Genomic DNA, 21,735 nt, shown 5'->3' on the forward strand with positions numbered 1-21,735 from the left:
TCGGGATCAATAAATAATGCCACCTGCCAACCTGGGGGGCCCTGCACTAGCGGGGGTGAGGCCCATCACGGGCTCCTGGTTTCAACAGCAGCAGGGCCCGAGGGAGGGCACGGCACCCTCACGCTTGCTGAGGAGACTCCGGAGAGACTGGGTCTGGGGAGCCTCGGGCCTTCTCAGCCAGTAGCTGGTAGAAGGGTTTGGGGGTCTCCCAGTCCTCCTCGCTGCTGGAGCTGTCCTGCTTCACAATCCGGTTGTGCTGGCGGCTGAACCTGCGCGCCTTGGTGCTGGGGGAGAGGTGGCAGGATGGGTGGGTTTCCTCCATCTCACCTCCGTCCCACCCCTGGTGCTCTGGGCTCAGTAGTGACCGGGGGCCTGGGCTGGGGACGGCAAGGGCTTTATTTGGCTCCACCAGGAAAGCGCTGGCTCCTTGAAGACCTGTTAAGATCTGCGCATGCGCTTGTTTTTCTGGCAGGGAGGCAACTGAGGACTGGGCAGGTGGCAGCAATTTGAAGTTGGTGGAGAAGAGGGGTTTCAGGAGGGAGGGGGCATTGAGACGGGGAGAGGAGGAGGAGGCTAAGCCACAGGGAGTTAAGATCAGTTTCCTGCCCTGAGAAACTCCCTGAACCAGAGAGCACAAAGGAAGTTTAGGGCCAAGGGGGTCCAAATCGAGAATTCAGCTATTTGCCCTTTTAAGTTCCAGGCAGGGGTAGAGCACCCCTCTGCTTCTGTCCCCCAACTCTTCCATAAACTTTGGAGACACCCAGATCTCCCACCTGAGGAGACTCCCACCCTGTTTCCAACATCACAAAGCTCAAGGCTCTGATGATTTTCAGAGGAGCAGGGAGGGCCCTAGCATCCACCACCCACGCCTCTGGGCAGGGGCTTCTCACCAGTATGGCTTTCGCTCCTGCAGGGTCATCACCCGCCAGAGTTGGGCCAGCTCCTTGGTGGCGGCTGTGGATGCGGTCCCAGGGCAGGCTCTGTGGCAGGAGCGGGGAGGAGGTGAGGAGATGCCTGCCTGGCTTGGGCAGAGGCCAACCACACGAGGGGCCCTGGCCCTCCCAGAGCCTCAACTTTCCCATCTGAGAACTCAGATCTTCCCTTGTTGCCCAGAAAGGCTTCCCTTTTGTGCCCGCTGGAACAGAGGTGAGAGGAGGGAGCTGGACTAAAGGGTGGCTGGAGAGGGGCCACCCGGTGTCCCAGGATCTGCATCTGCCGCTTAGATAGGAGCACCGGCTCTTCTCCCCTGAGGCTTGAGGGGCCTCCCCCACCCCCCCCACCCCCCACCCCGCCTGCAGGTTGGCAATGATTGTTCAGGGTTGGGCGCTTGACAGATTCCATCAAGTTCAGCCCCAAGAACTTCTGCTTGAAACCTTAGAAGTGAGGAGCTGTCTTCCCACAGGGTTGCTGGGGTGGGAGACAGGACATGAGCCTGAAGCTCCTAGGCAGGGGTGAGCCCGCTCCCGACCCGGCCCACCAGGGATGGAGCTCGAAGCCGAGAGGAACGCGTAGTCCAGAAAGGGGTGAAGATCCGAAAGCATCATGGGAGTCCCAGGACCAGCCACGGCTGAAGGTGGAGCCTCTTTTTTCAGATTATAGTAATTAATTAATTATATTAATCAGTTATATCAATTATATAAGTTAACAGCCAATTAATTTCCTTTTTTTCATAAGTCTGAGGCGAGTTTCACTGCCTACAATGCACAGGGCCAGGGGAGGCAGGGGCGAGCATGGCGGGCTAGCATGTCAGCAGCAGCAGGCAGCCTAGCCCTGGGAGTGGATGGACAGTGAGGCAGGGCCCCTGTCAGGGTCGAAGAGGAAGCCCACCCACCGGATGTACTGCTTCCGGTTCATCCTGCAGAACATGATGAAGCCATTGACACACTTCTTCTTCATCTGGGGGGTGCCAGGAACTTTCTTGCTCTCCTTGGACTTGGAGGGACGCCGGCTGGCCCGCCCCTTCCTGCCCTTCCTCCCTGCCATGGGCAGGGGCAAGACCCGCCGGGTAGGGGTCCACGTGTAGTCCCCATCGTCGCTGGAGGACTGCAGGCCCTCGAGGTCAGCCTGAGTGTCCTGGGGGGACATAGAGAGGTGAGGGGGGCATAGGTGAGGGCGGGCAGGAGACCTGGACTGACCCGGCCGATGGCTGTCTGTCTCCCTCACCTCCTGCTGCCTCCACACCGAGTCTGTGTCCGTGTCCTCCGAGCCGGGGCTGGACGGCACCTTGCTGTTTTCACTCAGCGAGAGGTAGCAGTGGTCCAGCGAGACCGAGGACTGGCACAGGTCGTGGGAGTTGGGGGTGTCTTTGGGGACCCCAGGGGGTGTGTCCTGGGGCGTGAAGGAGAAAGATGGGAGGAGAGGGACAGAGGGGGGCAGTGGTGTCCCTTCATGGCCCCCACTTGCAGCTTTCCTGGGATGTCACACGAGCATCGGAAACAGCTCAGGTTCAAAACAGCCTCGTCCAGACACCGCCTCAGAAGTTCAAGCAAAGGTTCCCCAGTTCCCACCGGGTCAGGGAAGAGGTGGACTGGGGGCTTCTGTCTCCTGTTCTGGGGCACTCCCTCTCAGTTCCCCTGTGAGGGAGCTGTCACACCCTAGGCTCGTTTTAACTCCTCTGAGCGTCAGTTTCATCCACGACGGTGTCACCACACATCCTCTGCCAGGCCAGGCCAGTGTTTATAAGAGCTCCGCTAAGGGTATCTCTCTTTGTTTCTACGGTGAAATCAGCTACTTGTTGAGGCAGGGGCCACCTTCCCACACATGGAGGGAGAACCATTTGGGGACCAGAGGCAGGCTGCTTGTGTCAGTTGGAGGTTGAGCTGCTGGAGCTGATGGTGCTGCAGAGGTCAGCTCTGGGGCCTGGGAGGGAGGCTCTTTTGCACCAAAGATCCCAGGGGTCACCTGCTGTTTTCAGTTTTCCTCATTGGTTAAATGGGGTCACAAGAGCCTGCCTCATAGAGCAGTCCTAAGATTATGTGGGGTCTTTTCTGGGCACCTGGCAACTTTTAGCTTTTATTCTTTACAGGTGGTTCATTCCAAGGGCCCAGCACAGAGCATGGCGCCTAGTGGCCAGCAGATAGGTTAGGGCACAGATAACAGGGTGAGTCTCTGGAAGGACCAGGAGAAGCATGATGGACAAACAGCTGAGTTGAGGGGTGGGGGTGACAGAAAGGTCAAGAGGACGGATGAATGAATCAAGAGGGTGGGAAGAAGGATGGATGGCTGTGTGGACAGGTATGTGGGCAGACACCTACCTTCTGTGGTTCCTTGAGGATGCAGGCAGAAGGTGAAGACGCAGGATCCAGTAGTATTTCCTCAAAGAGAGCTGTTGGGGACAGAGAGGGAGACCAGAAGGGTGGCTGGGGGCAGAAACGCCTCTCTCGGGCGCCGGGCCGCTGTCCTACCGTCCCCATAGCTGGAGTGCCCTTCTCTCGTTTTGAGCTTTGGGATCTTCTGCCCAAGCCCAAGTCCAGCTCACAGTCCAGCTCCTGTAGGGGACCTCCAGCCTGGACAGAGTGAGTAGGTCCCTACTATAGGGTCCCGGAGCCTTCCCTGCACCAGGCTGGCCTGGAGCAACTCCTCACCAGGTTGTGGGCTCCAGGGATGAGATGGGATTTGTCCTGTGAGGATTCACCCCTGGGTATCCAGTGCTGCCCAGCAAAGGGCTACACACTTGGTGGGCATCACTGTGGGGTTTTTCCTTCTCAGTGAACCAAACCTCAGGTCCAGCCCTGGGTGCTCACCTTGGGTCAGGGACTCATTGCCATCCTCCAAGATCTGTTCGGGCAGCAGTTTCCCTGGGGAGCTGAAGAAGGAGGGGCTGAGCCCTAGGACCTCCTTCAGGGGGTCTGTCTCGATGCCATTGGTAATCTGGGGAGGCCCCAAGGCCAGTGGGCTCTCTGAAAAGGAAATGTCAGGCTTGAGGGTGTGTCAGGCGTTGCCCTTTCCCAGAACACAGTGGCTGGCTTGGGGGAGATGGTGCCCCACGCTGGGGAAAGGTGACTCTGTCAGTTCCGCATTGTGAGGAAATTAAGAGGCGTGGTGCCTGGATTCATGCTGGTGGTGGTGGTGGTTTAGTTGCTAAATTGTGTCCGACTCTTTGCGACCCCATGGACTGTAGCCCGCCAGGCTCCTCTGTCCATGGGATTTTCCAGGCAAGAATACTGGAACAGGTTGCCCATTTCCTTCTCAAGGGGAATCTTCCCAACGCAGGGATTGAACCCGCCCCTCCTGCTTGGCAGGCATGTTCTTTCCCACTGAGCCACCAGGGAAGCCCGGAATTATGTTAGGGATGGCATATATATATATATATATATATATATACACACACATATATATATATATATATACACACATATATATATGTATGTATATGATGTTGTGCTAGATCCAATAGACTGATATGAGCTAGCTGGAGCTCTGTGTTAGGAAAGATTCTGAAGTAGTTTCTGGGATCAAGAGAAAGAGTTAGGATTGATTAGAAACATCTGCCATGGCAACTGATGGCTGGGGACAGCAAGTGCACTGTGTGTCCGCGCTTAGTGGACATCCATCCCTTGCCCGCTTCTCCCTTCCCTGGCCATCCTCACAAAGAAGGTACCAAGAAGGCCCCACACCCGCCTACAAGGGGGAGAGACAGAGCTTCAGTCACCTTGGGGGCTGCCTTCTGCAGTCCAGGCGGGAAGCCAAGGGTCAGCATTTGAGGACTCCTTGCCCACCTCCTCGCCAGAATCATAGAACACCAGCTTCTGCCTGCAAGAGGTGGAATTCAAGAGGCAGACCTCGAGCCCTGGCTGGAAATACTGTGGCACACAGAGCGAGCCCGTCCCCTCTGGGTGTCTCAGCGTTGCCCACCGTGGAGTAAGACGGGGATGGCTCTGTGCCTGCCGCTGGGGGAGTGCCGGGGGCAGAAACCTTAGTCAGCTGAGGTGCCCGCCCTTAGGGAGCTTCAGGGCTTGTGATGAGAGGCCAGCTCTCATCAGAGCTGATGACACAGGGAGCAGAGCTGTGAGGGGTGTTTGAGGAGGAAGAGAGAAGGTGGGCAGGGCAGGACAGAGAACCATGCTGAGCTAGATGGATAGGTAGAAGGATGGGTAGTTCCTTCCAGGTGGACAAGGGGAACAGGTTTCCTGGAAGAGGGAACCAAGGATGAGAAGCCCAGGGGGACACGGGCGGGGCTCCTTCCAAAGTGGTGAATATTTAGTGGTAAGGATAAGATTCACAGGGGAGGGGCTGGCAACGGGAGCTGGGCAAAGAGAGGGTCTCAAATGGCAAATTTAGATATCTGGGCTCTACCCAATAAGAGGGAGCAGCCTAAAGCCAAAACCCGACATGATCAAGGACTCTGTGTTAAAAAAAGCCATGCGGGTAACTGGTGTTGACAGGCTAGAAGGGTAGGACAGGAGGCCAGGGAGGGGGTGCAGCCCTGGTCAGCACACAGGAAGCAGGGCTTTCCCTTGGGCTCCCAATGCCTGGTGCAAAGCTAGGCCCTCAGAGGTGGTCACCCCAGATACCAGCAGAGGGTGGAAATTGACTCCATTTCTCCCCAGGTCTCAGCCACTCCCCTGGAACATGTCAGCTCCCCAACTCATAACCCCTGAGCTTCCCTTACCTGGGACCAGGCTGGGTATTGTTCAGAAAATGGATCATCTCGACCCCTTGCTGGGCTTCAAAAGCCGGATAAGACCCCGAATCCTGAGTATCATCTTTGACACAGCAGCCTACGGGGGCAAGTTGGGATGGTCACTCCTGTGACTGGGCCAGATGCCAGGGCTCACAGGGGCACAGATGGAGACGTGTCGGGGTCTCCCACAGCCTCTGCCTACCCCCACTCCAGCCAAAACCTCAGGCTTGGGGCAGAGACTCTGAATGAGGTTTGAAAGTGAAGGTGTTAGTAGCTCAGTTGTGTCCAACTCTTTGTGACCCCATGGACTGTAGCCTTCTCTGTTTATGGAATTCTCCAGGCAGGAATACTGGAGTGGGTTGCCATTCCCTCCTCCAGTGGATCTGCCCAATCCAGGGATCAAACTCAGGTCTCCTGCATTGCAAGTAGATTCTTTACCATCTGAGCCACAGGGTAACCTGAATCACCCCCAGGTTTCTGGAATCCTACATCTCTATTAGAAGCTCTAAGGAAGATAAAATATTTAAGTGCAATATTGATGATGAAGATGATGGTAGCAAACAAGTGTATGGTACTTATCATGCCAGCACAGTTTAATCATTTTACATACTACTCAGCACCCCTTTGCCAAAGGATATGGTTATTATAATACCCATTTACAGTTCAGTAAACGGAGGCACTGCACTCTAAAGAAACTTGCCCAAGGTCACAAGAGTAGCAGACGATCTGGGACACCCACCACTCATGGGTGACCTCAGGAAGTGAGCATATGGGATCACCAGACGGTCACTAGCACCATGCCCGTGGCCTGGCCCAGAGGATAGGCTCTGGGAGGAAGGGCTGAATGAACGGGCAGAGGAAGAGGATGACCCGAGGCCTTGCCTTCCAGTCGTGCCCTTGTCTGCTGGGGTTGTCACATCTTTGAAGCTGGCTCACAGGAGCATTTGTCTGGCTGCTTCAACAGAAGGGAGGCTCAGGAGGAGGCCCGGCTCTTGCCCCCAGTTCTGTGAACTGCAGCCCTCGCGTGAGGGCCGCACTGATCCTGTCCCCCGCCTTACACCCACAGCCGAGCCTGAAGGGAAGAGGAAACTGGGAAAGAGGCCAAGAGACGGCGCCTCTCTTGTCTACGTCTAGGACTGTGTCCAGGACGCCAGGAGGTGCCTAATCAGTGGTGTGTAAACGATTGGCTAAGTTAGTGGAGAGGAAAGAAACCAACTTGAGATGTCACAGTGGACGCTGTTCTCAGCCACATCCAGCAATGTCAGCTGGCGTCTTCCTCCCTTCCTGTCATCTTGAGATGAGGATGCCTCAGCCCTGGGGAGACTGCAGGAGTCCAAGCATCTTGGAGGGGTGGTGGTCCCCACCACGTTTCCTCCTTTCTGGTCTGGAGATGGGGTCTCCAGCTTCTCAGGCTTCTCCAGGGCCAGACAGCGACGAGGGTTATGGGCCCGGGTCTGGCGTTCTGGGAGGAGAGATGGCATCAGACAGGGCTGGTGGGGGTGGAGGGACTGTCTCCAGGTGATTGGGGTTGGTGGGGAGACCCTCTGCTCTGGCCCAAATGACCTGCTTCACAGCTTTGCCTGGCCGGGTCACTCAGTCCTTCTCAGGTAAGCCCAGATCCTCAATTAAAGTTGGATACCCCCTTCCTCCGCCCACATGTTAGAATCACTTTGAGAACTCTAATACTGATGCCCAGGTTCCACCCAGATCACTGAAGCCCAGTGTTCTGGGTGTGAGGCACAGGCAGGGGCATGTTTTAAAGCAACCCAGTGATTCAGATGTGTAGCCGGGGCTGGAAATCTTTGATTAGGTCTGACTCCCACCCCTCTTTTTTTAAAGCTAGGTCACGTGGCATGCAGGATCTTAGTTCCTCAACCATGGATTGAACCAGTGCCCTCTGAATTGAAAGTGTGGAATCTTAACCTCTGGAACACCAGGGAAGTCCTCCAACTCCCTTTTTAAAGACATGGAAAATGGGGCTCAAAAAGGGGAAGAAACAGATAGTGAGTCAGTAGCAAGGCTGAGGTGGGACTTGGGACCCTCGCCTCCCACACAGGGGTCCTTCCATCACCCGTGCGCCCTGCTGCCCTGGCCCAGGGATGGATGACAGGACAGAGGGATGATAAATGCTAACAGCAGATTCCATTTTCTGGGCACTGGCCACATGCCCTGCCACTTAAGCCCTGCTCGAGTGGTGTGCACCTTGGCTCCTAATCCTGCGGACCACCCTGTGTCTGGCACTCCAATATCCAGACCAGGAAACGGAGGCTCAGAGGATGAGAGTGGCCCCCCGCCCCCACCCCAGGCCTCAGACCTAGGAAGAGGAGGGCACCAGGAGTTGAACTGAGGCACATCTTAATCTAGAGCCTGGTCCACGCTCAGAATTGCTGACTGGCCTCCCTAGAGTGATGATGGCCCTGGAGAAGGAGCCCCATTCCTGTGGGACTCCTGCTTCCTGTTCTACTTCAGGCTCATACCTGACGCTTGGGTCAGCTTTTTCTTCCGAGGTTTCCGACATGCTCCCCAAAGTCGGGACTTCTGAGAGTGTGGGGAGGTGGACGGGGTGGAGAGTCTCTGCTTTGTGGGGCCTGCAGCAGGGTTCCAACCCAGCCCTGCAGAGGACAGAGAAGGAGGCAGGTCAGATGGCCTCACCCTCGTCCAGCCTGAGCCCTGCCTCTGGACAATGCCTCCCATTGGACGAGGGGAGGGAGGCTGCTGCTGTCCCCAGAGAGACTTCGTGAGAGTGGAAACTGAGGTCCCAGGAGGAGATGGGACTTGTCTGAGGCTCCACAGCCAGGTGGCAGACGTACAGGTGAAAACTCAGGTATCTGCCGGTCCACTCCGGGCCTCAGCCCAGACAGAAGACGGACTTAGCGCTTCCCAAATGCTCACCCATCTTCCCTCCCAAACCAGCTCCTCTTAGTGCCTCCTCAAGGTGGTGGGGGCTCCAGCATCCACCCGGCTGGCCCGCAGCTTTCCCGCAGCCCTCTCAACCCTTCCTTGTGAACATCTCCCAGACTGGCCCACTCAGCCTGAGCTCTCAGCCGTGGCGCCGCGTTTGCTTGCAGTCTCCTGCCCAGGTCCCTCCTGGAAGTGTCTCTGCTGCTCTCCCTGACCCCGGTTTCTCATTTAATGACCAGTCCCCCACACTAGATGACAGGGACCTCTTCCGAAACAGCCACTCTGACCGTGGTTTTCCTATGGCTTACAGCCCTTCAGTCTTTTCATCCTCTCTATCTCCCTCCCAAGCCAGGCTCTCGAGGCCCTTCAGAATCTCATCTCTGCCTCATCTCCTACCCTTGCCAGGGTATTTCTCACACCAGTAACAACAACACCCAGCACACACACTGTAGGACGACTGGCATGTTCCAGGCACTGTGTGACAGCACTCCTTGCGTGTATAAACTCATTTAGTTCTCATAACAGACAGAAAGAAAGTACTCGTACTGGTCCATTTTGCAGATGAGGGAACTGAGGCACAGAGCAGTTCAGGTCATGAGACACATGTGTCTGAGTCTGGACCTGGCTCCGGAGTCTGTGCACGTTATCTGGGTGCTGCACGGCCCCTCCAGTCACACCTGATGGCTTGCCTGTCCCCAGACCTTCCGTCGGTGTCTTCTTGTGCCTGCAGGCTCCTGCTCACATGTTTTTTGTTTGCCTGGCGTGGTGCCCCCCTGTCCTTGAAGGGCCACCCCAAGGGCCCTCCCCCAACAGGCTTCACAAAGACGCCCTCCTCTGGGGTCACAGCATCTTGGACCCACGCCAGGCTGTGAGATCTGGGGAGGACGGGAACCATTTAGGTCACTTCAGCGTCCCCAACAGCTTGGACACAGCAGGCACTGGGAATGTCGGCTGAGGTTACTTACCCCCGAGTCCGCCTTGCCCATGGGTGGTGTGGAGTTGGAGCAAGGCCCTGGTCACACTGATGCTGCTCTGTAGGTAGTGAATGTACTGCAGGACGTGCAGGAGAACCTCCTTCTGCCCCAAAAGAAAGACGGGGTTGAGTGGGCGCTCGAGACCACGTGAGGCTGCTGGGGACCAGGGACAGTCAGGCTCCAGGACCCCCGGGGCCCCACCCCAGCAATCCACCCCCCATGGGCAGAGTGGTTCCTGTTGCGCTCTTCAGTCCTCACCGTGGCCCAGGGAGCCAACGGTTACGGCTACGAAGACAAGCCCAGAGTGCTAAAGGGATCGCTGGGTTACAGAGGGTGTGGCCGAGCTGGGGTGTGAAGCCAGGTCTGCCTGCCTCCCAGTGCGGTTTTGGGGGCACAGGCTGCTGGGCTTCCTACCCCTGGCCCTTAGGCACGTGCACAGCCCCCCTTTCCTCCCTGGCTGCTCTTTCTTTGAGCCTCGGCACAGCGTTCCCCACCTTCCAGAAGCTTTCCTGACTTCCTGACCCCACACCTAGGCTATTCAGATGTCCCTCCTCAGCACTCCTGTGACACCCTGGGCCTGTTTCCACCAAGGCACTTGCCACACTGTTTTATAATTATCCGTTGATGTGTCATTCTCCCCCATTGACCTTGAACCCATTGAGAGTAAGAGAATGTAGCTGATGGATTTCTGGATCCTAAGCACACAGAATGTAGAGGTGATGGAGCCAGTTATCGCTGAAGGAATGACTCTTCCCCCACAGCACCAGCGGGCCTCCCCCATCCAGCCACTAAATCGAGGCTGAGTTGACACTGGAGATACTAAGCTAAAAAAGATACCAGACACTAAGCCACAAGGAGGGTGAACTACACAAACTTTTTTCTGCCTTCACAGAACTTACAATACAGGGAAGGCAGCAGACCTTAATAAACTCATAATTCATATAAAATTATTGACTGTGTGATAAGCATTAGGAATAAAAGAGCATGATACAATTAGACTTGGGTGTCCAAAAAGGCCTCTCTGAAGTGGCAGCATTGAAACTGAATAGTGGGGACTTCCTTGGTGGTCCAGTGGTTAAAACTCTGTGCTTCCAGTGCCAGGGGGCTCGAGTTCAATTCCTGGTTGGGGAACTAAGATCCTATATGCCATGCGGTATGGCCAAAAAATTAAAAATATTGAAATAAAAAAAATAAACCGAAGAGTGTAGGGAGTTAGCCTGGTAAGGAGGTGAGGAAAGAATACCAATAACTATTTTTGGGGGATTGAAATAGATCCCTAGAATAACAACAAAACTGTCAGCAGGAATCTTCCAAACCCCAAATCAGGAAACATGGTCTCGGGAGTAGGGGATAAATTGAGAGACTGGGATTGACATATACACACTACTATATATAAAATAGATAACTAACAAGGGAACTTAGCACAAGGAACTCTGCTTAATACTCTGTAATGACCTATATGGGAAAGTGAAAGTGAAGTCGCTCAGTCGTGTCTGACCCTTAGCGACCCCATGGACTACAGCCTACCAGGCTCCTCCATCCATGGGATTTTCTAGGCAATAGTACTGGGAAAAGAATCTAAAAAAGAGTGAATATATGTATATGTATGACCGATTCACTTTGTTGTACAGCAGAAACCAACATAACATTGTAAATAAACTATACTCCAATAAAAATTTAAAAAGAGGAAGCATGGTCTCAAGAGGGACATACATGAAACTTTTCCATAAAAAATAATACAGATAGTCACTAAACATATTTAATCTGATCCATGGAAAAAAAATAGTCATTCAGTAGAGTCAGACTCTTTTCAAGTCCATGGATTGTAGCCCACCAGGCTCCTTTGTCCATGGAATTCTCCAGTCAAGAATATTGGAGTGGGTAGCCATTTCCTTCTCTAGGGCATCTTCCTGACCGAGGGATTGAACACAGGTCTCTTGCACTGCAGGTGGACTCTTTACAGTCTGAGCCACCAGGGAACCTGATATGCAGAGGGAGTTATACTTTATTTAAGGATTAATGGCTATTGATGCTTGGCTTCCCAGGTGGCTCAGTGGTAAAGAATCCACCTGCCAATGCGGGTTCAATCCCTGGATCAGGAAGATTCCCTGGAGAAGGAAATGGCAACCCACTCCAGTATTCTTGCCTGAGGGAAATCCCAGGGAGAGAGAAGCTTGGCAGGCTATAGTCCATGGGATTGAAAGAGTCAGACACTGCTTAGCAACCAAGCACACACACCACACAATGTGACACAGCTCAAAGACTATTAGCTTAGGTCCTGGCTCCAACCTGCCACTTACTGGCTGTGCACTGGGAGCAGGTCATTTTACCTCCTTAGAGCCTCAGTTTTCTCATCTGTGCAATGGGCACAAGGATATTCATTCAGGCTCAGAGGAGTATCATTAGGACATTGAGTGTGTGAAAACTGCCCAGCATACAGCCTGATACATTCGTTGACTAATAAATGCTTAGTTGATGACTGAGACTGAGGACTGACTGGGATGAAGGTCGTATGTAGAGCAGGAGGCCCCGGACTTAATTTAAGGGAGGATGAAAATGGGAAAGAAGTGGGATCCTTAAGACAGCTGAGGGAATTTCCTGGCCGACGTGCGGTTAGGACTCTGTGCTTTCACTGCTGAGGGCCTGGGTTCAGTCCCTGGACAGGGAACTAAGATCTGGAAAGCTGCATGGTGCAGCCACGAAAAGAGGGGGACAGTGGGCTGAGACCTGGGGAGGACTCTACCAAGGGGATGTGGTCCTCTGGCCATGAAGAAATGCTGCTGCCTGTGCCCTGACTTGGCTGTCATTCCTTCAGTGCAGGGACTGTGTCTCAGCCATCTCCACCCTCCCTGCTAAGAACTATAAGAGCCCATGCACACCAAATTCTCCAGTGGGCAAGAGGGAAAAATTTCTCAGCTACTTTTGAGCGCTGTGGTGGTCTGTATAATGCTTCCCCCAAAGGTGTCCATGGCCTGGTCCCCAGAACCTGTCCATGTGTTGCCTTATATGACAAAGGGACATTTGCAGACGTGATTAAGGATCTTGAGATAGGGAGATGATTCTTGATTCTGGCTTATCTGAGTGTGCCCAATGCAATCACAAGCATCCTTATAAGTGGGAGTTAGGAGGGCCAAAGGCAGAGAGGGCAAACTGCTGACCAAAGCAGAGATAGAGGAGAGACCAGAAGCTGCTATGCTTCTGGCTTTGAAAAGGCCGTGAACCAAGGACCATAAGTGGCCTCTAGAAACTGGCAAGGCTTCCCCAGTGTCTCAGGGGTAAATAACTTGCCTGCAATGCAAGAGACTCAGGAGACTTGGGTTCGATTCCTGGGTCGCGAAGATCCCCTGGAGGAGGGCATGGCAACCCACTCCAATATTCTTGCCTGGAAAATCCCATGGACAGAGGAGCCTGGCGGGTTACAGTCCATGGGGTTGTAAAGAGTCGGACACGACTGAAGTGACTGAGATTGCACATGTGCAGAAATTGGCAAAAGGGTAGGAAACAGATGCTCTCCTGGAACCTCTGAGAAGAACCAAATTCTGAAATCATCCCAATGAAGTCACAAAAGGCTCTCAGAAAGGGAACCGACATTTATTCAGGCCCTGTAATGGCTATCGTGTCGTTCTGGTCTCACAATATCTCTGAGAAGGAGTAGTTATTTTTCCTTGATTTATAGCTGAGAAATCTGAGGCTTGAAAGGCTGATAATCTGAGTGAGCTGCCCAGAGTTCTGCAGGTGTGGAGCTGGAGGGCTCAGATCCAGACTGTCTTGACTCCCAGGGAGATGACCTTGACCTTGTGCCTTGCCCATTTTTTTCCTCTCTCAATTCCCCCTGCCTCCTTTGCAGGAAAGAATCCCTCAGACTTCTGGTCATGGGATCACAGACTCCCAGAAATCCCCACTCAGAGCAGGACCCTTGCCATCTCAGTGCTGTCACTGGGTTTGCCTGTCTGTCTAGGTTTCCCAGGACAAGGGAGGGCAGCCCGATTGCTGATATGTTCAGATCTGCCTCCCAAATTCACCTCCTCTCCTTCAGTCCCTTTACCTTGGTAAGCTTCTTGGTACCAGTCTTCAGGGTCACTGGCAGCAGCAATGCCAGCTCTTGCAGTTTGCTGGTGTGGTTTTTCCTCTGCTTCCTGTTTTAGGACAAGAGCCGGTTTTGGTGAGGACATCCAAAATGGATTTGGTATCTGACACCCCCCCTCAATCCACCTGTCTCAGCGTTCCCCATCTCAGAGAAGCTTAGTTCCCCAACCAGGGACTGAACCCACGCCTCTTGCAGTGTAAGCAGAGTCTTAGCCAATGGACCCCCAGGGAAATCCCAGTCACCAAATTTTGCCCATTCCTCCTCCAATCCCTTCTCTCCATCCCCTCACCCCTACCCTAGTCCGTGTGTTGACATCCTCATAGTTCTCCCAGCCTCCCATCTGGCCTCCTCCAATCCACACTCTCTATGAGAGTCAGGGTGACCATTCTTTCTTCTTCTTTTTAATATTTATTTAGCAACACCGGGTCTAAGTGGCAACACGTGGGATCTTTAATCTCTCGTCGAGGCCCTTGGGATCTAGTTCCCTAACCAAGGATGGAACCCGGGCCCCTGGCATTGGGAGCACAGAATTTTAGCTACTGGACCACCAGTGAAGTCTCTGGAGTGATCTTTCTGAAACACAAAAATGTCTATGGTTTTCTTATCTGTGCAAAAGGAATGATGATATTCTTTCAGGCACAGGTTATTCATAGGACTGAATACCTTAGTTACCTAAGACTTACTTCAAACTTCTCAATGCCATCCCATTATTAAGAATCAAGTCCTTGATTTTATGAAAAATCAAACCCTTGACTTGGCTTTTAATGCCCGCCCCTCCCCCCACGGCTTGGCCCACCTGACCATTCTGGTCTCATCTCTTACTTCCTTTTGTTCTCTCCCATCAACAGCCCCCAACTCCACAGGACGGGTGAGGTACCTCTGCTAAAGGCCTCCTGACCCTGAGCTCATGCATTTATCTGATCTCTGCACTTGGCTGAGAGCTGAGTCGGGGACACCTAGAACAGGGTCTGGCACATTGCGGGAACTCACTGCCAGTTTGCTAAATTAACAGATAAATAAGGGCGTGAAAGAAGTTAACTCTGGAGCAGATGCAGAACTTTCAAGATCTAATCCCTGAATCCATAATTCATAATATATCCATGTACACACACCTGTACCTCTTTCTCCTGACAGATGGAGACACAAAGATGGCATCTCTCTCCCAAATTACACACTTCTGGCACTACTGCTACTCGTTTGGGAAAGCCTGAACACCTCGTCTCCACCAACCCTTATTTCATCTTCCTTCAGGGCCTGGTTCAATTGCCATCCACCCCAGGAAGCCTCCCCTGCTTTTCTCCCTGACTGAAAACAGGATCAAGCCAAACACACTCCAGTGATTACACATGTATCTGTGATCCCTACTCAGACCCATGAACTGATACCCCCTCCCTTACTTTTGGTCGTGCTGTGTGGCATGCAGGATCTTAGTTCCCTGACCAGGGATCAAACCCTTGCCCCTGCATTGGGAGCGAAGAGTCTTAACCACTGGACTGCCAGGGAAGTCCCTCGATACCTCCTCTTTGCCAGGTCCTGTACTAGACACTGTGGAAAGGGAGAGAAATCGATTCGCTGTCCTCAAGGACATGGGGGACCAATGTGGGAGACACTCATCTCCCCAACCAAACTCTGAAGTTGAAAGAATCATTCTCACTCATTCATTCAGCAATTGCTTATTGAGCCCTTACTGTGTGCCAGGAAGTATGGTTGGTGACAGGGATAAAAAGTCTATAAAACAACAACTGTTTCTAGAGCCCACAGTACAGTCAGGGATCCATTCATCAAATTGTTCCACAAACAACATAAAATGGCAACTAGGAGCAGAACCAGCTATATAATTTGCTGAGGATAAGAAGATTTTCCTTGTGGTCCAATGGCTAAGACTCCACGCTTCCAATGCAGGGGGCTCCATTTCCATCCCTCGTCAGGGAACCCAGATCCCACATGCCCCAATTAAAAAGATCCTGAGTGCTGCAACAAAGATCAAAGATCTTGCATGCTGCAACTAAGACCCGGTGCAGCCAAATTATATATAAATACATACATATAAATGTGTATATTTTATACATAAATTAATATACATACATATATACATAAATATATATATATGATACATATAAATATATATGTTTATATATAAATAATACATACAATTTTTTTTATTTGGAGGGAGAAAAAGGGTAACTAGGAATTGCAAAATCTTGGTTTCTCCTGGGCAACAGTCCTGAATAGGTGTGACCCGGGGCTGTGCTCACAGGGGCCTCTGGAAATCGGGCACTCCCTCCCAGGGGGGCTTCTTTCCTTGCTGGATGGTTCTGGTTTCGGACAAGTCTTCCTCACAGTCTCTATGATTTTCACTCACTAATCCCAGCTCTGCCCTCTGATTCTGTGGGGAACAGGTCAGCTCCAACCACACAGGTCTTTTTCTGTTTCTCTCAACTGCCAAGTTTATTTCTGCCTTCAGGGTCTTTCCCATCCCCACCACCTGGAATGTTCCTTTGCCTTGATTTTTCACATGACTGATTTCTTGCCATTCACCCTTTAGCTTAAATGTAACAACCCCAGAGAGGCCTTTCTTGACTACCTGATCTAAACAGGCACATTCTTTGTCACATCCCCACATCATTTATTGGCATCCAAAATTCTCTTTCTCTCTTTTTTCCTTTCCTCTTTCCTTTCCTTCTTTCTCCCTTATAAACACAAGAGCAGGGAATTTTGTCCCTTTTATTTATTGCTGTATCTTGGACTGACTGATCAAATAGGCACAGGTAAGCACAGTGCCTAAGGCTGGTGATAATTTTAGGGGCTCATGAAGTGTTTTCTTTTGAAATCAGAAGAGAAAAAAATTAATATAATTCAACTTAGATTACATTCATCTTTATACCAATACCATCATAAATGACAGTTTTTAATGTGTTTTTAATGAAGGAATGAGCCCAAGAAAGCAAAATTGCCTACGGCCCACAAAAGTCATATATGGCCTTAGCTATATTCGCGCTCCTGGAATAATACCTGACTCTTAGTAGATGCTCAACAAAAAATTGTTGAATTAAAGAATGCTATTCTGTCTTATGATTGCCTTTCAGTCTTTGAAGTGGCAAATCACTCTAATACTTGGGTTTCCTTTCCCCTGAGCTAATCAGCCTAAACACTCACTGTTCCTTTATTTTACAGGAGCTGGAAGGAGCTTTCATCAAGAGCCAGTACAAGGGACTTCCCTGGTGGTAAAGACTTTGCCTTCCAGTGCAGGAGATGCGGGTTCAATCCCTGGTCAGGGAGTTAAGATCCCACATGTCTTGTGGCCAAAAAACCAAACATAAAATGGAAACAATATTGTAACATGATAATTCAATAGAGACTTTAAAAGTGATCCACATCAAAAAAATCTTTAAAAAAAAAAAGCCAGTCCAAATTTCTCATATCAGCTATGTGAAATCCAAGGCCCAGACCCTAATTTGCTTAACATGTGCAAGAATTTCAGAGCCACCCCAAAATGAGGGAAAGCAAGGGGCAGTCCCAAGAAGCAGTATAACAGTTGGTTATAAACTTCAGCTTTTGAAGCAAACAGATCTGGTTGAAATCCCAGCTCTGCCACTTGCTGTGTGATTTCAGACAAGTGCTTTCATCTCTCCAAACCTGTTTATAATTCATTTATAAAATGGAGCTGGCTGGAAAGTGTGATCTTGTCCAGCTGTTTAGCACCAAGGGCGTGCTCATGAAAGGTTTGTTCAAGCTACAAGGTAGACAGTCATTTGTTGGAACGATTTAGGCATAAGGGATGTTGGAGAATAGGGTGGAGGTATTATACTGGATGACTATGGTTGATAAAACTGTCATTTTTGGTTGACCAACATCCAATCCCCGTTTTCTGGTAATAATTTCCTTTGGGGAATGATCCGTCCCCTACTCTCAGTCCATGTGGTTCACAGAGTCTGAACCCAACCTCCCCTTCCACTCTTGGCTCTGATGTTGTCTGGGTTGGCTCACCATTTGTGAGAGCAAGAGACCCTTCAGTCACTCCAGGTCCACATCCTGCCAATCTGACAAGTCTGGCATAGATTCTCTTTCCAGGATCCATTGACTCTGATTAGCTAAGTATGGGTTACTACCCAAATCCTGAACCAATTACTTGACTTCTCCCTTCCATTAGGGAGCACTGAAGCAAGGTCTAATCAAGAAGTCAAGGGATTGGTTGAGGATTTGGGTAGTAACCCAGGCTGTACTAATCAGAGTCAATGGATCCTGGGGAGAAAATCTCTGCCAGGCTTGTCAGGTTGGCAGAACATGAACCTGGAGGGGCTTAGGAGCCATCTTTCCCTCACAAATGGAGAGCCAACCCAGACAACAGCAGAGCCAAGACAGGCAGGTTTCTGGCTATATCATTTAACTCCTCACTTGGAACCAGCCTAGCCTGATGCCCCAGAATTTTTTGTTTAAGGATCCAATAAATCCCCATTTATGCCTTAGCCAGTTTTAGCTAAGTTTCTGTTAACTTCAATTGAGTCTTTATTAATACAATGACTCCACATCTAAAAAGGGACGAAAGAGAATGTACTGTTGGTGACCTCTGGAATTCCAGGAGGAATAGGCAAGCAGGAGAGAAATTCTTCATTGTCTTCGTGTGCCCCTTCTGAGCACAGTTCCTAAGTAGAGAACCTAAACAAAACAGATGCTGATTTTTGGAGTTAATAAATGAAGGAATAGGTAGATGAAAAGTCACTGGGGAAGAAAGTAAGGGATAAGATGAACTTTGGCTCTCTTCTTTATCCAGATGTTGGAGGAAGGGAGAAATCTGATCCAACTCTCATCTGCTGGGAAAACCTCTCTATAAGATTCCTGACACTTGGTAGGGTCTTGATGGCAAAATAAATACGTGAATAAAAGAAAGGAAGGAAAGGCATTTTAAAAAATTAGAATGTCAAAACCTGCAAGGGCTTAGAGATGATCTTTGCCAACTACCTCAGAGTTCTCTCATCTTAAAATTGCAGTAATATTTGCACCTACTTCCTTCTGGAGTTGTTGTCAGGATTAACAGGTATACAAACAAAAAGTTTAGCAAAAAGTCTGGCAAACTAGTAAATGCTCAGTAAACACTATTGTTATTATCATTCTACCAGAGTGCCCGGAGCTGCAAGGGAGGTGGGCCAGGGGGAGCCCTTACCTGTCACTGGGACTCGGGGAGTTGGTTCTGGGCTGTTCAGGAGAACACACATGTTTGCTGGAATCCCACATCTGCAAAGAGGGGAAAAGAAAGAATTATTAGTGACCTCTGGGATTCCAAGAGGAATGCATAGCATGATAGGCAGCCTCATTTCCCTCCATGGTGCTCCTTTGAGCACTCAAGAGATCCCCCAAAAAGTCCTGAGTCCCCATAAACACAGGCCAATAGAACAAATGAAAATGTCCAAAGTCTAAACTGAAGTCCATGAATCTCAAATTGCAAATGTGGGCTTGTAAATAATGATCCAGACCTAAAACTAAAAGCACCAGATTTCCAGACTTTGACTTCAGAGCTTTAGTCTTAATAATGAGACGTCAGACTATGCAGTGGAGAGACCTGAAAACTGTGGCTTAAGATATTTAAACTATGATATTAAGACAGCAATCGTATGATTTTAAACACCCAAAATGAGGACCTAGAGCCTAAAAAGGAGACTTTCCCAAACCTAAAAGCCTTAAACTCTAATACTGAGGTATTCTAGACCCCTAAACTGTCAACTTCTGATCTCCAAATATGAGCCCAATACTAATATTAAAAACACAGACCAGAAACCTTCATATTGAGAACCCAAATCCTAAATAAAGTAAGAAAACCGAGCTCCCCAAAGCAAACCTCAACCTCCCCAAATTTACCTCAGATCTGAAAACGAAGACCTCTAGACTCTCAAACTGTCACTTCAGACCCTCAAACTGTGCCCCCAAGCCTAAACTGAGATCTCACGTGTGAGTTCTATCTAAAACCCAAATTCCAAAACTGCAGCACCATACTCAATGTGGGGGATTCCAGGCCTTAACACTTTTCAAAGTTCCAAACTGGGACTCCAGACCCTAAATCTCACACCTCATACTCTATATTAAGATTCTAGACCCTAAATCTATACTGAGACTTCAGTTCTCCAAAATTAGAACTCAGACCCCCGACCCCCAAATTATGCTCTAGGCTTCTAGATTCCCACGTTAGTATCTCTGATTCCAACAGGAAAGTTTCCAGTCACAAAACCCAAGATTTTCAGATTTCCCAAAACTAGTTCTATCCAGACACAAATCCCAAGACTACAGGTCCTAATTGGTGACCCTCAAGTCCCCAACACTATTCAGTGACTTCATATGTCAAACTTGAGCCTGAACCCCCAAACCTAGGCCCTGCCTCAAATCCAAACTCTGGCTCTGCTGCCCAGGTCCCGCCTCACATACAGCCTGGGCACCCAAGGCACACCCGCCCTCCCACCCCCACGAAACTCCCAGAGAGTGGCCACGGCCAGGAAGTGCCGTTCCTGAGTGGACCCCAGGATCTGGTCTGACCGGCAAGCCCCCAAACTATTCCCCTTGGCCTCCAGCATCCGCCTCGAGAGACCCCCCTTTTGGTGTTGTGCCAGCCCCAAACTTGGAAGCCCGATCGGACAGTGTCTCGCGCTGGTCCCCGGAGGCTGGTCACGTGCGGGTGCCTCACGCCGGCCTCGGCCACCACGTTCCAAGCCCAGGCTTTGAGGTGGGCGCAATGCCCTTTGGCGTGAGGTTCCTGCTTGAGGCCTGAAGAGAAGAGCAAAAGTGAGCGCTTGAGGCCAGGCTACGCCCCCACCAGTTCCTGCCAAGGTGTGCTGGGCGCGAGACTGGAGAGGAAACGGCAGGGTACAAGTGGCCGTGCGCACGCGCGCCTGGGGAAGGTCCCAGTCTTCCAGCACAGCGCGAGCCTGGCTTCGCGCCTCCTGTCAGTCTTTGCCCGTGGCGCCAAAAGGCCGACCAATCGGGGCTCGCCCAGTTCCCGCCTTTTTGGCAGGCACCGCCCCTTATGGCCACGCCCCTAGTCCACTTCAGAGGTCCGAGGCCAAAGGAGCCGAGCGAGGAGGCGGGGTCTCCCCAACTGCCAACTATCAGGCAGCAAGGGAGATCTGACTAACCTTCCTTCCCACCCTCTGGTGTCCGGTTTCCAACTTTTCCCTTTAGCACAGGGTTAAACTCCAATACTTTGGCCACCTCATGCCACGAGTTGACTCACTGGAAAAGACTCTGATGCTGGGAGGGATTGGGGGCGGGAGGAGAAGGGGATGACAGAGAATGAGATGGCTGGATGGCATCACCGACTCGATGGACATGAGTTTCAGCGAACTCCTGGAGTTCGTGATGGACAGGGAGGCCTGGCGTGCTGTGATTCATGGGGTCGCAAAGAGTCGGGCACGACTGAGCGACTGAAATGAACTGAACTGAACTGAATGTGGACTTACTGTGTGCCAAGCCCCATGCTAGAAGTTGAGGATTTAACCACAGTCTTCCTAGTGCAGTCGGGAAGGCTCACAACCTGTGAGAATCTGGTGAGGTAGAGGCTGCGTTAAAGAGTGATAAATTGAGAAAAGATTCAAAGAAGAGGGCCACTGGAATCAGGCCTTAATAGCAGTTCCTCTCATGAAGTTATGTTTCTTAATATAGCAAACTCTGCATTTTAGAAAGTTCACTCTCACAACCTATGAGAAGGATGGACAGGAAAATACTGCTTAAGGGGAGGCGATCTAGCAACCTAAAGGAGAGTAGAGGCCCTGGTGTCCAGCACATTTCAGTTTAAATCACTTTCTGGCTATGTTGCCATGGAGAAAATTCTAAATCTATTTCTGCCTTAGCTTTTATAAATTTGGGATAATGCTTGGGTTCTCTGCAGTGTCTGGCACATATTTGTGCTTAGTTGCTCAGTCGTCTCCGACTCTTTGCAATCCCATGGACTGTAGCCTGCCAGGCTCCTCTGTCCATGGGGATTCTCCAGGCAAGAATACTGGAATGGGTTGCTATGCCCTCCTCCAGGGGATCTTCCCAACCCAGGAATGACCCAGGTCTCCTGCATTGCAGGCAGATTCCTTACTGTCTGAGCCGCCTGGGAAGCCCAAGAATACTGGAATGGGTAAACTATCCCTTCTCCAGGGGATCTTCCTGACCCAGGAATC

At 51.0% G+C, this 21,735-nt stretch overlaps 1 protein-coding gene across 1 annotated transcript; it reads right to left on the bottom strand.

Moving 5' to 3' along the window:
• Positions 1-118: 118 nt before the first annotated feature.
• On the bottom strand, positions 119-18,817 carry MEIOSIN (meiosis initiator). Its single transcript, XM_088830775.1, has 13 exons — positions 18,747-18,817; positions 13,544-13,634; positions 9,490-9,601; positions 8,101-8,235; positions 6,917-7,085; positions 5,612-5,722; positions 4,652-4,752; positions 3,744-3,899; positions 3,255-3,325; positions 2,164-2,328; positions 1,832-2,073; positions 891-980; positions 119-284 (listed from the first exon to the last, which is right to left on the bottom strand). Exons 1-13 carry the CDS (start codon positions 18,815-18,817, stop codon positions 119-121), a joined length of 1,680 nt encoding a protein of 559 aa, XP_088686901.1.
• Positions 18,818-21,735: the final 2,918 nt, after the last annotated feature.

The sequence above is a fragment of the Moschus berezovskii genome, chromosome 22, assembly GCF_049115385.1.
Source record: "Moschus berezovskii isolate FMDL1 chromosome 22, NW_MosBer_1.0, whole genome shotgun sequence".
NCBI lineage: Eukaryota > Metazoa > Chordata > Mammalia > Artiodactyla > Moschidae > Moschus > Moschus berezovskii.

What these genes read in the sequence shown, in the direction of transcription:
- MEIOSIN (XM_088830775.1), bottom strand. Translation starts at nt 18,817, where the DNA reads ATGTGGGATTCCAGCAAACATGTGTGTTCTCCTGAACAGCCCAGAACC. An exon ending in GTACCAAGAAGCTTACCAAG is followed by an intron (nt 9,602 to 13,543) that starts GTAAAGGGACTG and finishes CTTTTGGGGCAG; the next exon opens with AAGGAGGTTCTCCTGCACGT. An exon ending in TCCTCAAGGAACCACAGAAG is followed by an intron (nt 2,329 to 3,254) that starts GTAGGTGTCTGC and finishes TTCACGCCCCAG; the next exon opens with GACACACCCCCTGGGGTCCC.